At 40.3% G+C, this 18,081-nt stretch overlaps 1 protein-coding gene across 3 annotated transcripts in view; it reads left to right on the plus strand.

The window, feature by feature from the left end:
• NOSTRIN (nitric oxide synthase trafficking) overlaps positions 1-7,243 on the plus strand; it is a 57,859-nt gene extending 50,616 nt beyond the window's left edge. For 2 of the 3 annotated variants that reach the window (XM_046019293.1, XM_046019295.1), the window contains 4 exons: positions 1,948-2,073; positions 2,894-3,008; positions 4,110-4,199; positions 7,020-7,243. In XM_046019293.1, coding sequence (XP_045875249.1) covers positions 1,948-2,073; positions 2,894-3,008; positions 4,110-4,199; positions 7,020-7,126 — 438 coding nt within the window. In that variant the 3' untranslated portion in view covers positions 7,127-7,243. The remainder of the gene's footprint in view (positions 1-1,947; positions 2,074-2,893; positions 3,009-4,109; positions 4,200-7,019) is intronic. The other variant, XM_046019294.1, reaches the window with a different exon arrangement.
• The last annotated feature ends 10,838 nt before the right edge of the window (positions 7,244-18,081 follow it).

The raw sequence follows: 18,081 nt of genomic DNA on the forward strand, positions 1-18,081 counted from the left end.
AATGAACAGATACTATGAGCTATGTGTGCTAGATCCAGGTTTTCTGCTGTGACGAGAGAGAGAAAGTTGACTGGGATTCGTCTGAGAAAAACTCAGGAAGAGATACAAAATCGTTAGCAATGTTTTGAAGGAAACAGGCAGCTGGTATGTTGTACATAGCCTGACTGACTCTTATGTAAGTCAGGTACCTCATCCCTCTGTTCAAACAGGCAATTTGGGTCGTTCTCTGGGGAAAGGAGACAGATACACCCAGGTACAGTTTAATCTGTTTTTTAGCAGAGGCTTCCTTTAGTGGGGAGCTGTTGTAAAAACAGGCCTCACGCTCTCAGTGAAGAGAAAGGCCCTGAATTCTGTTCACTTGGGAGCAGAGGTCTAACACACTTGCTGCGACACATGGCTGCCGGTCCTATGAGATTAGAAAGCAGTCCATAGGACATTTTCTGTGACAGTGCAAAATGTCTGGTTTACGAATTCTATGCAAACCCTGTTTACTGAAATAAAGTCCTATGGAACATTTTGTGACAGTGTGAAGTTGTAAGTTTATTTCTTTGGTGGTTCTTGCATAGAATTTTGTTGTCATCATTACCAGCCTAGGACATGCACTGAGATATCTGGGTACACGCTGGCCTGATTCACGCAGTGGAGGGCGCAAGATTGGAGAGGGTCCGCCCCCTGAATTCACAGTGTTTATGATGGAGCCAGTACAAACCTTCAAGTATTTGGATGCCAAATACCTTTGTAACTTGGTTACATACCGCTGCATTGGGTGCAGGGAAATTGGGGATATTGGTAGACTCTGTGGTCCCCAGGCAAGGTTTCCTACAGGAGGAAACTCTGTTTCATTTAAATTCTTCCCAATTCATTGTCTCTTGGTCCTTCAAGTGCCATATTTGAAGCAAGAATGTTGGCAAGGCATGTTCTATGAGAAATTTTTGCAGAAACTGAATGTAGAGTAGACATTGCCTTCAGAGGTGGGAAGGAGCACTGCATAGAGGAGGAAGGAGGCTTGCCCTATGGTGTTCTCAGATGCAGACTCGGTCTAATGGTAGAAGGTATGTGATGGGTTTCGATTTCACTTTAGGTTAGCCTCCCCCACAATGCAGTGGATCATTCCCCACCGATCAGAAGTGTTCAGTCCATGGTTGTGGTCCCCTGGCAAGGAATGCAGGGTTAGGAATCCCCATGCTGGAGGTGTGGAAAAGGGAGGAAATGATGGTGAGGAGGAGAGTAAGCGGGGTAAGCGGGGGTAAGCGGGCTCCTTCCATTGTTTAGTTTCCAGTTATCCTGACTGAACACAGCTTGACAGAGAAGCTATTATGAAGTTTCTAGTTCAAGGTCAAATGAAGAACTAGGAGTGTATCTTTAGCTTCACTTATTTTTACACTCAAATACTCCCGAATATTTTTTCCAGTTTCCAGAAATGTTACTGTAAACTTTTTGGGTAATATAAGACCTCACCTCGGTAAGAAAAACAGTAACAGCAGCAGCAACAACAAAACCCATTTCACACCATTTTAGTTGGATCCTATTTGATGCAAGTTCAGTTGTGCTCACAGTACCGAGCACTACGTTCAACTGCCTTTCTTCAAAGCCCTCCAAAGGTCTGCCTTCTGCAGTCAACACTTACTATTCCCTTTCTCGCTCCTCAACAGTAAATTGAGTACAGCTATCTGTTGCCACAGAACCCTCATCTATCTAGGTTTCCAGTTTATCCTGTTCATAAGAGTCCAGGATAAGGTGCACTCAACAACCACGGGTTTCCTTTAAAGTACTTAAAGGTCCACTTTTTGCTCTCTTTAGCATTTTCTGTGCCTGTCTGCATGAGTTGAACGTGTACTTTCCTAGACCTCTCTGTCGTCTTGGGAGTTGTCCTGATATCCCTCTACCCATGCAGCTGTGCCTCATTTTCTAGAAATTTACTCACATGGCCAAATGATGTATCCACAGACCAATTTGAAACTAGACCTTTTGCAAGCAAATGCCTACAAACTGTCATCGGTGTTAGCAGAACTTGAGCAAAGACCTCAACCCAGCCATCCCTGTAGTAACTCCATCTTCAAGTGGAAAGAAAAGGTAAAAAGTTAAGAGATGGATTGTAATTTCCTGACAGGGCTTACTGTATGGAGTGGCTTCAAGTAGTACCAGGGCAGAAAAGGCTATTATGAATTCTATGTGGCATAGATCTCAAATCCCAATTGTGGATTTTTAAGATAAATTTATTTTTTTTCTTTTTTAGTGAAGTAACAAGAGCTCATCACAAATGAATACTTCCTTTGCAGATCAAATATGAGGAGCTAATAACACTTTGGATTCCTTCTTCTTCCTCCTCATATCTTAACTTTATTCTCTGAACAGGCTTTTAAAGTAAAATTTCATATGGACCTAAACTCTGAGATAGAGGAATTGATGATGAGCGCGTGAATACACAGGAGTTGCTCCTCCTTGAAGCTGTTTTCCATTTCCTGTCAGAAGGGGGAGCTGTAACCATCTTGTGATAAAGGGCTTGTCTTTCTGTGAGACTCGGGACTCCAAATTGGTCTCAATCACTTGGAGTCCTGGCAATTTCACTTGCGTTAAAGCCGATTAAAGTTGAATGTGAGGAAGTAAAGCTCTGAATGTTACTATTTGACCTGGAGCTGCAGGTCAGAATTGGAAACACGGGCTATAAAACGCTGTAATGGTCTAATTCTGAAAATATTATGGCTTCAGAAACAATTAAGGTTTATAGGAGAGTTTAGAAATGTATTGAATAGCTTATTTATACTCTCCTCCCCAAAATTCAAGAACAAATTCCTGGGGTAAAAAACAGTGGAAGAGTTAAACTTGTCAAAAATATTTTAGATGAATGTGTTGTTAAAATGACTTTTTTTTTTTCTTTTTACTATCTAAACAGCAACAGACACATAGTTATGTAAAAATATCTCGGCCTTTTCTGATGAAGAGATTAGAGAATGTTGTGAGCAGGACATGTTCTGGTGGGCAGAGAATCCTAATTTCCTCATCTACAGGTAATCCCATGCCCACAATAATTTGGGCCTGGGTTCTGTTGGTAAAGCACATTGTGACATTTACATTTTATTTTCAGGGTCACGTGGGCATATATCAGCACACACAAAATTGCATTTCAGTTAGGACTGATTGATTTGTTAGCATTTGTAGCTCTCTGTGCAGATGTAATCCAAACATGTGGGAAGGAGTCTAAAAGTGGAGCGTTGGGGGGAAAAGTGTATGCAATAAGAAAGGTCCCTTAGATGACTGGCAACCATGTTATTCAGTCTGCAATTTGATGTCCATACATTCATCCACTGTGAGAAACTCTGTCTCCACAGTCTCCTCCAAACGTCCATAGAAATCCTGTCCTTTCTGTGAGAAACATGGGGATCCCAAGATCTACCTCCTCCCTTTATTCAGCTGCCTGACCTTAGCTATTTGCCAGCCCACACCCCCCACCTTTCACCTTTCAACACCCAAACTCGCGCGCGCGCGCGCGCACACACACACACGTGCACACACACACACACACATGTCATTGTCCCTCGTATAACTATAGTTTCCAAACTCAATTCTCGAGTTTCTTGATGAGAAGTTGGCAAAAAAATTCCAGGAAAACACAGGATGTAATGTTTCACATGGTGTAGTAAAGACTCCCCATCACTTTAAGAGTCAGTTCTGTCAGAACCTCGGGATGATGGAAGCAAGCACGTGCTCCAAAGCCCCTATCTCTACCTCAATGGCAAAACTGGTGTGTGTTTTCCAAAACATGCATCAGTTACCATATGTATTAGCTAACTGATGTTGATAAAGAAGTTCATGTGGGAAACAATTTTAAATTATCATCTTTATTATTTTTTTCTCCAGACTTATTATGTTCTAAATTATCATACAGTTTTTGATTATATCATATACCTAGTCCATACACGTAGTAGTGTGTCATAAATGGTTACTCTACCAAGGAATGAATACTATGTGAAATTATAAACTTTCCTCTTGAGACAATTTCAGCAGATTTCGGCTCTGCACCACACCATTCAGCCACTCAAGAGCTTCCCATTATGTCCATCTTGCCTACTGACACAGCATTAGTAATTATAACTGAATCCAACTTTTAGCCTCCGGTGTGGCCCCGCTCGGCAGCGGTCTTTGCAAGGCTTTATATTCTTTTCAAGCCAGACAAGATGATGAATTAAATTTGGAAAAAGGTAAGAATCATTTTCAAATAGTTTGATTGCCTTACCATGTTGAGATCTTTTACTTGAATAAAATTCCTGTTTTGTTACAACAGCCTTACAAGTTACTACAACATCAAATCATCTCAGGTTTATAATCACCCTTTTTGAGAAATAAAGATAAGGCATACCAGAAATAAAAGTCACATAATGAAAATAGCTAACATTTAGTCTGCGTTTACTCAGTGCTAGACATCACTGTAAGCACATTGTCCCATTTAATGTTCTTGATAGCCCTTTGAGGTAGGTATTATTGTTTATTCCCATTTTCTTGTTAAGAGACTGAGGCATGGAAAGGTCAAGTACTTTGGCTGAAGTTACAGGAAGTGATAGCATAGGCTTTGAACTTAGGTACCCAGAGTCATGCTTCTTATGACAGCACTAACTGGGATAGAGTGGAAAAGTTATTACAGTAATACATTTTATTGGTAATGGAAAGTTATTACAAAGGTAGCCCCACCTTTTTCTTTTCAGAAAGGTAAACACACAGTAATGTGAAATGATTTCGTCTCATGGCTTAGGGTAAGCATGAGTTCTAGAAGCCGGGTCAGAGAACTTTCAGCTTAATGTTTCTCCCACTTGCCTCTCAGAAAAGTGGTTTATGGCCAGTCTAGGAAATGACCCCCTTCTCTGTGTCACAGATTTTTGTTGAACATGGAAAGGTGTGCTGTCATGGGTTACCCTCAACATTAAATAAGAAAAAGTCACTAGCCTCAACTTTTTAAAAAAATATATTTATTTATTTATTTGACAGAGAGATCACAAGTAGGCAGAGAGGCAGGCAGAGAAAGGGGGGAAGCAGGCTCCCCGCTGAGCAGAGAGCCCGATGTGGGGTTCCATCTCGGGACCCCAAGATCACGACCTGAGCCGAAGGCAGAGGCTTTAACCCACTGAGCCACCCAGACACCCCTAGCCTCAACTTTCTTTGTGTGTCCAATTAGCAACCATATTTGGATGTTAAAGCCAAGACAGAGATCCAGAAATGAAAAGGTGAGTGAGAAAGAGTTGTGTTGTAGTAGAGAGTTTATTACCTACAAGCAGGAAATGACACCCAGAACCAACAGGAAGTCATGATGGATTTTGCAGTCACGCAACAGGGACACCACATACTTGCTATTGGTTAATGGGTGCTTCCTTTTCAGATTGCCAGCCAGATTTCTTCCAGCAACTACTTTTCCTTCTAGGTCAGAAATTTTAAAAATGATAAGAAAAAGGGAAATAAAGAGCAGACCTCTCCTCCTTTCATCTTTTTTTTTTAAATATTTTATTTATTTGACAGAAAGAAATCACAACTAGGCAGAGAGGCAGGCAGAGAGAGAGGAGGAAGCAGGCTCCCCGCAGAGCAGAGAGCCCGATGTGGGGCTCAATCCCAGGACCCTGGGATCATGACCCGAGCCGAAGGCAGAGGCTTTAACCCACTGAGCCACCCAGGCGCCCCTCCTCCCTTCATCTTAAATCAATATTGCCTTTATGTAAAGGTTGAAAGTGTTCTGGAAGTCACTTTGTTCCTCACCATGTCATCCTAGGGTTACCTACAGCAGTAGGAAATGCTGTATTCCCACTCCCTATGTGAATAAAAAACACATTTCCCAGATGCCACCTAGACTCCAGGGCCTGGGTTTGAGTTACATAGTCACACAATAAATTGATTCTCTTCTTTGCCTTCAGTTCTGTTGGCAGCAAAGTCTACTTATACTTTATATCATAAGTGGGTTCCTTAAGTAAACAAAACCATTGGAGACTTGGGGAAACTGGCAAGAAAATTTTAAATTATTTGTTTGAATGTCTGTTAGTAGACTGTGTCGGTATGCTGACCCGAGATCTGCTGGCCTGACCGAACTCAGTGGAGGTAGAGGGTTGTAATGTTGACAGGCTGAGAATGATCTCCTATAAGAAAAGTGATTTATGAGTGAGCTGGGAAGGAAGGGGGGTGGACAGTCCTTTGCCTAAGAAAGAAAATGACTGGGGAAGATAATGAATGAAAGATAGACTGAAAAGTTACCTCAGAAGGATGCTCAAGGTAAAGGAGCTCTTAGCTCCTGAAGGAAAATGGTGTTTCAGCTTTGATGTATAGTCAGCAGCCAGAGGGGAAGGACTCTTTCTCCCAAGGACTTTCTCCCAAGTCTTTCTCTGGCTAAGACCCTCCTAAGAGAGGGTCTTAGCCAGAGGATTTGAGGCACCATGTTAAGCTTTAGGGTTACTAAGATCAGAATAGTGTTTTTTTTAAAAGAAAGAGAATTAGAGAAGGGCCATAAAGTAATCTACATTGCTGAATGAGGGGGTGTTATGTTTCTATGCAAAGCTGTGAGTTGGAACTTTGGACTATAAAACTGACTCATGTAGTGGAGAGAAGCTGTAGTGATCTAAAGAAAAGTCTGGTAGCTGAGACAAACCTTATAGTCACCATACCAGACTCTCTCAGTCACCAACATGAGAAACCCCTAAAACACAGACATGGAGAAAGAGTTTGATGACAGGCCAGGGCCGTATCCAGAGTAAGCCATCCAGCACAAGAAGGATGTAGGACCCAACGTGATTCTGTTCTTAATGAAACTATCTTATGGCATAATTTGGTTGCCCATTACCTTATTCTTTTTAATATTCTCTGCATTATGCCTGCTTCCTACAGAGGTGTTCCATAAATTTTGCTTCATCTGAATCACGTGCAGAGAATGATGCTCCCAAGTAACTCCTTGAAAGCAGAATCTCCTTCCAACTGTCTTACCCACGGGGTCTGCGTGTGTGCTTAAATGGCAGAGCACTGTTTGTCTAACTAAATGTGCATTTTCACAGGTGACATTGTAACTATATACAGGAAACAAGAAGAAGGATGGTGGTTTGGTTCTCTGAATGGAAAAAAAGGCCATTTTCCTGCCGCTTACGTGGAGGAGCTCCCTTGAAACACTGGGAACCCCGCTACCCAGGCATAAGACACGATTCTGACCACACTGCCTTCCTCTGTCAGCCGTCCAGGGCCGTGCAAATAAAGACAAATGCTGTCATCTTTACAAATGGGAGAACGGAGTCTTACCTGTGTGTCACCGTATGTTGTACTCTTGCTTATTTGCTTGAAATGGAGTCAGAAGATGGAGAGCAGAGGGAGGCAGGAAGGAGCTTGGCAGCAACTAGAGTTTTCAAATCCTCTAGAGATGCCCCAACAGAGGGAGAGAGACAGAGCTCAGATGGTTCAGCCACTTGCCTGAACTCATGCAGTTTTCTGGTAGCACCATAGAGATTAGGACTCAGGTGTCCTTTTTGTCTGGGTTATGTGGCAACAGGCCAGAGTAAGCCTGTGAGGGGTCAAGCAGAGCCTGGGGGGCAAGGAAGAGCAGATTAAGAAGGAGATGAAGAGCTCGGCAGAGCCTGGCAGGTCAGACCCCAGGGAGGGAGACCCAGGTTAGGAGAGGGTAGAATAGAGAATTGGGAGCTGAGGCCAAGAGGGAGGATGATAGAGAAGAGAGGTCTGGCTCCTAGGCAGAGGAATTCAGTGTAGACAGAATGGAGTTCCATCCTCAGCCAGCAAGTGTCTGAGGCAGTGGCTTCTTAGATACCCTCTGTGCACACCCAGAACTGCTCTTAGAAGCGAGGTCAGGGGTGAGCCAGAGATGGCTCGGGATCTGAGAGCAAGAGCGAAGTGGATAGGAAACAGGAAGGAGACAGTGCCCGAAATCTCTTGCCTCCTTGTCCCTTTGGAAACTTCATATACCAATTTAGAGATAAGAAATTTGCACTTCCCAAGTAGGTCATTATGAAAGGAACACCCTAGGTAGCTCCTTAGTGAAAGGAATCTTAAATGCTAATGAGTCTCTCTGGATAGAAAGTTCTAGAAACCAACATTTACTGTTGAAATGGAATATTTGCTGCTTTCCCAGATGCCCTTTAATGGGAAAAGATTGGGGCTGAGAGAGGGTAGGCCACAAATTTTTCCCAAGGGGAACATTTTAGAATAAAGAGAAGTGGTATAGCAGCATCTTTTAGAAAATGACCTAAATCAGCCTGGAGATCACACTCTCCTGAATGGAGGGTTGTAGTGTTGATAGAAGCATCCAGACGTGTTTACTCTTGCTCCCAATAGCGTGACATTAGAGTAATTAAAATCCATTTCATTACTCTAGTGCCACCTACCTCTTCTTCTTAAATTTATTAAATTTCACACTTTCAAAAAGGAATTTTCCAAACCAAGGTACGTATATTTTTCATACTCTGCGCCATTTCACTCCTACAGCAGGATATAACGAACAGATAGAAATATTTATAGATGTGGATACCAGACCTGAAGGAGCTCCAGTAAAATTTGTTATGTGAGACATAACTTACAACCTCGAAGAACAGATCAGAAGTTTTAATGTCATCCTTAATGGCGTACTAATGAAGGCTTTCTACATGTAGAAAGTTGGCTGAATAATAGGCCATTAGACCATGAACAGAAAATTGGAATTTATATTTCCTCTTCATCTTCCTTCTTTCCATTAAGCCCTGATGTATAAAAAATTGCGTAGCAATTGACTGCAGCCTACAACGGATCATTTGTGTAGAAAAAGTGATGATAATGGTGGCTGGGCCCAGAAACTCACTGGAAGTAATTTTCAAAGAAAGATGCTCCTCTACCTTTGTGAATCTGTTTTACTTTGTGAAAACATAAATGATTTTCCTGTTTCGTAACATTGCTGCAAATTCCTTTTGCATCTGTGACATATAAATTATAACGTTCAAGAAAATACTATCATCAAATTATACATATAAATATAGTTGGGTAGCACAGACTTGTTGAATATCTTTTTATTATGGCAAGAATTTTCTGATTGGACGGGTAGGAATGGTATCCCTTACATTCAGATGAAAATTAAATGTATATTGCAAAGATTATTGATGTATATAAGTCTTCCATACAGAATAAAATAATTTTGAATATTAATACTTTTAAACTCTTAATTAGGCTTTCATAATGACATTCCACTGTGCAGTTTCATATGTCAGGAAGTTTTTGGGCAACATCAACAGCCTGAAATATAAGCAGTCTCTACTGCTTTGATTCTAACGTACTTTTCTTGTTCTAATTCAGGCTGATTACCCACCAGAGCCAGATTTTCACTGAAGACATCAGAAGATATTATTCTACTTTATCTTCTCTCTAATAGAATACAAGCTCATATATCTATCATACTATCAACCAGAAAGATCTATTCATTTCATTCTTTTTGCATTTTCAATTACCCATAATAATTAACATTTATAATGACAAAAAGCACTTTAATCACTTAAAGTGTCTTCTGATCTATCAAAAAGTAATATAATACCCAGTTTGGGGTAAAGTCAATTTTATTGCATAGCATTATAAGGCTTTAATTTGAAAGCCTTTGATAAGTAATTTGAGTATAGTGTAACTTTGTTCTTCCCTCCAAAAAGCCCCCACTTCCCCCAAAGTCTTGATGGCCTTGGTGGGTAATCAGCCTGAACTAGAACAAGAAAAGTTCATTAGAATCAAATAACATGTCCTATTGTCCTTTGCAATGTTACACAGGAAGTGTGGATAACCCAAGGAAGATAGGTTTCGAGGCGGGGCAGAGGGCAAGATAGGTGGTACTGGGACTTGGACCAGGGTTGGGGACAGGGCGGAGAAGAGCGGGAACCTTCTGCAGAGGGAGTGCGGCTACAAGGATAGAGCTCCACGGATAGTGTCAGGGATTCGGTTATGCTGTGATCCAGAGTGAGAGCCTCCCACTAGGCAGCACTAGGGGGTGAGAAATCAGCAAGTCAGAGAATCCAGGCTGTGCTTATGCAAATGCAAGCTCAGTTTGGGGAAACTAAGGGAGGATGTGTGGGTGCCTGCTGCTGGGAAAATCTGCCCAAGGGGGAGCAAGTCAGAGAATCCAGGCTGTGCTTATGCAAATGCAAGCTCAGTTTGGGGAAACTAAGGGAGGATGTGTGGGTGCCTGCTGCTGGGAAAATCTGCCCAAGGGGGCAGTGGAAACTGCCACTCACCTGCAGGGTCATGGGAATGGGAGGAGAGCAGCTTTGGCCTCACTTGGAGTAAGTACACCCGCCCAGAATTAAACAGTCAAACACCCCGAGGAAGTGTGGGATGAGGAGAAGCCAACCTGGGAGAGGAAGCAAACTAAACTGACTAGAGTTTAGTTAAACTTGGCTCCACAGCTGAGGACTAATGATGGAGATCTGGGGACACAAAGGGAGTCACACCCGAGAGTGCCTAGAAGGGACTGCGGCCTGCATTGCCAAGTATTTGCCATTTGCCCTGGCAAATGTGTTGCTGATCTCGGTTTCAGCTGGCTTGTACTTGAGTTTTTTGGTCGCTGGGGCAAACGGCTCAGTGCTCACCCCAGAGATTCTCCAAGGGTGGTGCTGGAACCAGCAGCACTGATGGAAACTTGGATCGAGTTAGAAACGCACATTTTCAGCTTCCACTTCACACTGGTCAAAACTCCAGCCATCTGTGGTTTAGCAGGCGCTCCTGGTGGTTCTAATGCAAGTTTAAGTTTGAGAACAACTGCTTACTTGAATGAATCCTAAGACTGGTGTCTAAACTACAGCAGAAACTCCAGGGAAGGAGCATGGTTGAAGGAGAAATATATACAAGGAGTCAGCTCTGAAAAAGAAATACCCCCTCCTTTGATCCAGCAAGTTTTTTAAAGATGAGTGGTATGGGAGACGTTGTTGAAGAAGTCTTTCTCCCTTGTAGGGGCTGCTCTATCCAGGGGCCCCCTTTCCTCTTCTTTCTCATATTCACCCTTGGCCCAGAGAAGAAGGAACCCTGGACTACATTATACTCTCTCAAAAGAGACTCTTCTCTTTCTCAGCCACTTACTTGATAATCTCATTGGCAAGGAAAACATGGGATGGATCATCTCTTGATACTAGAGAACGAGAAGGAAACACCTTTCCCCTCTCAGTCCGTTCCTCTGTGCTCCCTACTCCATCAACCAGGGTGTGGAAGTGGACAATCCTCCTTCTAACTTGTGATGGGAAGGTCAGTGGTAGCCTCACATGACGCCATCGATGCCTATGTCTTTCACCTCATTTCCTCTCATCATGCAGGCATTTTATCATCTCACATCATCGCGAGAAGGTGTACAATACAGTAAGATATTTTCAGAGAGAAAGACCATAACTTTTATTCACATACCTTTTATTATGGTATGTTGTTAAAATTGTTTGATTTTATTATTAATTATTTTGTTAATCTCTTACTGTGCCTAATTTATAAATGGATCTTTCTTATAGGTGTGGTGTACATCGAGCTCAGTACTAGCTACAGTTTCAGCATCCACTGGGGGTCTTGGAGCAGATCCCCGTAGATAAGGGGGTGACTACTATATTCTGTCGGTCATAATGAATAATATTGTTACAGACATTCATGAACAAATTTGGGAAAGGGGAATGCATTTCTTTTGGGTAGATACCTAGAAGTAGAATTGTTAACTGTGTATTTAACTTCTATCCCCCTGTGTATTTAACTTTAAAAACAATCCTGCAAGTTTTCCAAGGTAGCGATGTTATTTTGCATTTCCACCCGGAATGTATGAGAATTCCAGACGCTGCATAGCCTTGTCTGTACTTGATATTATCAGTCTTTTACATTGTAGCCATTCTAGCAGGTGTATTTTAATTTCACTACAGTTCTAATTCATATTTCCCTAGTGACTAATGATGCTGATCATCTTCCCTTGTGCTTGTTGACTATAAATTCACCATTCTCATCCAATTCACTAGCAGATCTTCATGAATAAACATTTCCCAGGTTGTTGCTTGCCTTTGGAATGGTTGTTGCTTACCCATATATAAACTTGCCAGTTTATATATGGTTTCTGTGAGGCAGAATAGCCTAGGTTTCTCACATCACCCTCGTCAAGGGGAGGGTCTTTCAACTAGATTTGGAAGGGTAAATAGAACTTACTATACAGAGTGGTTGGAACATTAAAGATCTAGCACTTAAATACTATGTCTTAAAGACAACAAGTCCTTTTCCTCAAAGAGCCCTCAGTCTCACTTTTGTAAGGGCAACAGACCAGTTAGCAAACACCATACACTGTGATAGATTCTATAATAGGGCTACATCAAAAGGAGTATGAGAACACTGAGGAGAGCATTAATCAGGATGAGGAGGTTAGGGAAAGCCAACTGAGGAGCACTCAGGCAAAGGAGGAAGGTGGGGTGAGCCACCGGAAGCTGAGAAAGAAGGCGCTGTACGTCACCACTGGAAAATACACATGTACGATATTTATCATGCACTAGGCCACAGAGCAAGCCTCTAGAATTGTCTGGAAATTATTAAGAAAAGGATAATTTAAAAGCCATCTGCATTTAGGGAGCACATACATAGGTGTGCCTGCATACACTTAAGCACATGGATGTGTGTGCGCACACATGCACGCATGAACATCTAAATAGCCCATGGTCCACGAAGAAATCTTAATGGAAATTAGAAAATATTAGAAATAAAAAATAAGAAAGCTACTACATATTAAAACCTGTAGTTCTAGGAAAGCAGCTTAAAAATGCTATAGGGAAAAGTAGAAAGGCCAAAATTAATGAACTAAACATCCCAATTATGGATTTATAAAAACAACAGCAGAATCAACCCAAAGAAAGAAAAGAAATAACAAGGAAAAAAAGAGCAAAAGTTCATGAAACATAAAGCAAAATAAAATATTGAACAAAGCTACCTGTTAGTCCTTTGAAAGGATTTTTAAGTTGAGCAAACCTCTGCAAGAGTAAGAGAAAAAAGCATAATTAAAGGTTTTTTATAAGGAAAAAGTGGACATACTCCAACTGCAGCAGATATCTAAAAGCTGAAATTATATACTATTAACAACTTTACACCAATTAATTTGCAAACAAAGTCAGCCCAAAAGACAAATTTCTCAAAACACATGCATTATCAAAACTCACTCAAAAAATAGAATAATTCAATAATTTAATTATCATTAAAGAAATTCAATGAGTAGTTTAAAAACTTCCTTCAAAGAAAACACAAGCCCAGAGAGTTTTATAGGTGAGTTCAAAAATAGTTAATCCCATTGAAAATTTTTAAGGAAATAGAAAAAAAAGAACATACCCGAACTATTTTCAAGGGTCTAGGACCTAGGATAAGCTTGATGCCAAAACCAAGGTTAATATACAAAGAAAAATTATAAGCCAATCTTATTTATGACTATAAATATAAAAATTTAAAATAGAATATTCACCAAATCCAACACTATTAAAAAAAAAGATTACATCATGGCTAAGCTGGATTTATTCCAGGAAGACAGTGTTGATTCAACATTTTTTCAACAATCTATTTATATAAATCACCATGTTGACAGATTAAAGATAAAAATCTATATGGATGCAGAAAAAACATGACAACATTAACAAACATTCATGGTAATTACTTTTGATTAACTGAGAATAGAAGCAGAACTTCTTGGCCTGATCAACAGAAAAGAAACTGGCAATATTGGGAAACTACACATGGTACAGTATGGCTGATGTTCAAAGACTTTACATGGCATGCTTAAGATCATGTACCATAGATGAGACCACATCTTAATTCTCGGATTTTTCTACAATACCATTCTGATGCTTGAAAACAAAACTTTTCACAAAACAATTTAGAGTATTCAAGATTTACCATTATAGAGATCACATTCATTTGAATCTCAAATATTTCCTCTTTCCAATTAAAGACCTTATCCTCAGCTGCTTCCAGCCAGCTGCTGAGAGAAAGGGATAACATGTCTAAACTCTAAACATTGTTCATGTCATACCACATCGTACATTTTTATACTTCTCACCAGGATATATTTACCATACCAAGAAAGGAACTGATTTTAAATATCTTATATTTCCTCTAGTTTACTTAAAAAGTGGACCCTATTTCTACTTAGACCAAACCCTTATCTTTATTCAGAAAGAATCTTATTCTTTATTAGCTCGTCATTAAGTCCAGAATTGACTGCAGTGGGGTGCCTGGGTGGTTTGGTCAGTTAAGTGACTGACTTTTGATTTTGGCCCAGGTCATGATCCCAGGATCCTGGGATACAGCCCTACATCAGGCTCCCTGCTCAGCAAGGACCCTGCTTCTCCCTCTCCTGCTCCCCCTGTTTGTGCTCTGTCTCTCTGTCAAATAAATAAATAAAATCTTAAAAAAAAAAAAAAGAAATATTAAAGGGGACTCTGAGTATAAAGGAGAGACCAAAAATGATGAAGACAAGATAAAGGACATGAAAAACATATGCATGAGTAGTTCACAAGCTGAGCCGAAGGCAGGCACTTAACCAACCCAGCCACCCAGGTGCCTCATCTCTCTCTCCTTCCCTCTGGCGCTCTCCACACTTGCCCACTTTCTCTCTCTCTCTCAAATAAGTAAATAAATCTTAAATTGAAAAAACAAAACAAAACAAAACAATTCCCAGTAGGGCCATCTTTACCATCTAAAAATGGCTGAACATAGTGGCAACACGTGCAGATACTGTTGAACACAACAGAACTAAATGTCCTTGTACAGAAATTTTCTGAGTTGGAAGAGAAGCAACACTTTGTAATCTTTCTTAGCTGGGAAATTGAAAATTTCAATCCATTAGAACATTTTAACATATTTTGTGCCAATTCTTTTTTTTTTTTTTTAACTTAAACAATTTAGTGATTGAGTTTAATTTTTAAAGATCTTATTGTTCATTTGATTACAAAGTGTGGACTAGATTAGTCTACTGCATTTGGGTTCCATTCTAATCAACGTAGCTACTCATGCTTATATTTTTCATTAAGGAAAATCTTAAAAAAAATAAAAAGAAATATTAAAGGGGACTCTGAGTATAAAGGAGAGAACAAAAATGGTGAAGACAAGAAAGAATCAGGGAGGGGCGCCTGGGTGGCTCAGTGGGTTAAGCCTCTGCCTTCAGCTCAGGTCATGATCTCAGGGTCCTGGGATCGAGCCCCGTATCGGGCTCTCTGCTTGGCAGGGAGCCTGCTTCCTCCCCTCTCTGGCTGCTGCTCTGCCTACTTGTAATCTCTCTCTCTCTCTCTCTCTCTCTGTAAAAAAGAAAAAAAAAAAAAAAAAAAAAAAAAGAAAGAATCAGGGAAAATCTCCAGAAATAAAATGGCAATAAATACGTATCTATCAATAATTACTTTGTGGGGCGCCTGGGTGGCTCAGTGGTTTAAGCCTCTGCCTTCGGCTGGGGTCGTGATCCCAGGGTCCTGGGATCGAGCCCCGCATGGGGCTCTCTGCTCAGCGGGGGGCCTGCTTCCTTCCTCCCCCTGCTTCTCGGCCTGTTGTGATCTCTCTCTCTGTCAAATAAACAAATAAAAATCTTAAAAAAAAAAAATTACTTTGTAATGGACTAAATGCCCCAATCAAAAGACATAGGGTGTCAGAATGGATTAAAAAAAAAAAAAGCTATCTATACACTGCCCTATAAGAGACTTATTTTAGACCAACAGATACCTGCAGACTGAAAGTGAAGGGATGGAGAAACATTTATCATGCAAATAAATATCAAAAGGAAGTTGCATTAGCAATACTTATATGGTACAAACTAGACTTTTTTTTGTTCTTGTACTGTTTTTAATTCTGCTTTGTATTAGGGTAATACTGTCTTCATAGAATGACTTTGAATGTGTTCCCCCTATTCTATTAAATAATAAAAATCTATTAAATAAGATTTTAATAAAGATTTTCTTCTTCCTTTTTTTAATATTTGATAAAATTCACCAATGGAACCATGTAGTCTTGGACTTTTCTGCATTGGGAGATTTTTGCTCCCTACTTCAACTTTCATTCTTGTTATTGGTCTAAGATTTCTTATTTCTTGGATTCAAGATTCATGATTCAACTCGGTAACTTCTACATTTTTAAGAATTACCTTAAATTTTAAGAATTACCTTTTTTCCCCTCTAAGTTATCTGATTTGTTAGTATATAACTGTTTATAGTAATCTGTTATCACATTATGTATTTCTGTGGTATCTGCTGCATTGTTTTGTAGTTTTCATTTTGGTTTTTGAATCTTTTTTTTCCTTAGTGTAAAGCATTGCCAATTTTATTTTTTTTGAAAAACTGGTCATTACTCCCAGTGTTATGTCTTGCTTATTCTGATCTCTATTTATTTCTGATTTTTATTATTTGGTTCCTCTACTATAGTTGTTTCTTCTCATTCTAGTTCCTTGGGGTGTAATGTTGTTTATTTCAACTTTTTTTCTTAACATAAGCATGTATAGCATAAATTTCACTCTGCTGTCTTATTTTGCTGTACCCCATAGGTTTAGGAAATACTGTTTTCTTTCTCATTTGTTTTGACATATTTTGATTTGCTCTTTATTTGGCCCATTGCTTGTGCATTAGTGTGTTCTTTAATATTTACACATTCTTTAATATTAAAAATATAAAATGTAGGTTGTATACACTCTAATTTCTAGGGTAGTTTATTAGCCTTTATCTCTGCAGAAATAATATCAATCAATGATTCCTAAAAGTGGTCTGCACAATGGGATGGGTCAGTGTTAACATTCCCACCAACCCATAGTATTCTTCTCAGATAAATTCTATTGCTACATGATAGTGAGCAGAGCTCTGAGCTAAGTCCTAGACAGGAGAAGCAGCTGAGGGGAAGTGCTCTGAAACTCTCTTCCTACTCTAACTAGATAACTGGCTGGAAAAATACCCCTAGACTTCAGGGAGCGGCAGGAGGAACTGGAGGCATGGAGGCCATTGTTCCATGGCTTTTAGTTGTGCCCAAAATATCCTGAACCAGTATTATGTTACGTCCATTACAGACAGCATACCTAAATACAACCAACTTCACAAGGAAAGTAGAGTGACAAAAACAGAATCTTACAACAAATTGACTTTTGAACTCTAGTCTCTACTGAAGACTCCAAGATGTTGAACTTATATCCAGACCACAATTAAACAGTATGTTATAAAATGGAAATACATTTTAAATTTTCTACATTTGGATTTTCAAAAATGTATGCTTTTTGAGTATCTTAGCAGAATCCTGCTGGCTTTCTGAGATGAAGGTTTGCCCTTCATTTTTTTTTTTTTTAAAGATTTTATTTTATTTATTTGACAGAGAGAGAGATCACAAGCAGGCAGAGAGGCAGGCAGAGAGAGAGGGAAGCAGGCTCCCCGCCAAGCAGAGAGCCCAATGCGGGGCTCGATCCCAGGACCCTGGGACCACCACCTGAGCCGAAGGCAGAGGCCCCAACCCACTGAGCCATCCAGGTGCCCCTGCCCTTCATTTTAACTATAGATTCCTTTTGGTGTGAGAGAAAAGTATTCTTTCCTTTATGATGTTAGATTGGTAGTAGATAGTAGTATTTATTTTGCCAAGCACATTTCAAAATTTGCAACCCTTAGGTTGGACCCACATTTCTAATTTTTTATTACTAGTCTGTGGCTTTAAAAAGCTTGAGGGGTACTTGGGTGGCTCAGTTGGTTAAGTACCTGCCTTCGGCTCAGGTCATGATCCTAAGGTCTAATCAAGACCCACATCAGGCTCCCTGCTGCTCTCCCTGCTTGTGCTCTCTTGCTCTCTCTGGTGAATAAATAAATAAAATCTTTAAAAAAAAAAAAAAATAGGGGCGCCTGGGTGGCTCAGTGGGTTAAAGCCTCTGCTTCGGCTCAGGTCATGATCCCAGGATCCTGGATCGAGCCCCGCATCAGGCTCTCTACTCAGCGGGGAGCCTGCATCCCTTCCTCTATCTCTGCTTGCCTCTCTGCCTACTTGTGATCTCTGTCAAATAAATAAATAAAATCTTTAAAAAAAATAAAAAATAAAAAGCTTGGGAACCAATGAGACACAATGTCAGTTGTAGGAATTCCCATTCCCAGGCTAGCCTTAAATTACCCATGC

Source organism: Meles meles, chromosome 9, assembly GCF_922984935.1.
Source record: "Meles meles chromosome 9, mMelMel3.1 paternal haplotype, whole genome shotgun sequence".
In the NCBI taxonomy this organism is placed as follows: domain Eukaryota; kingdom Metazoa; phylum Chordata; class Mammalia; order Carnivora; family Mustelidae; genus Meles; species Meles meles.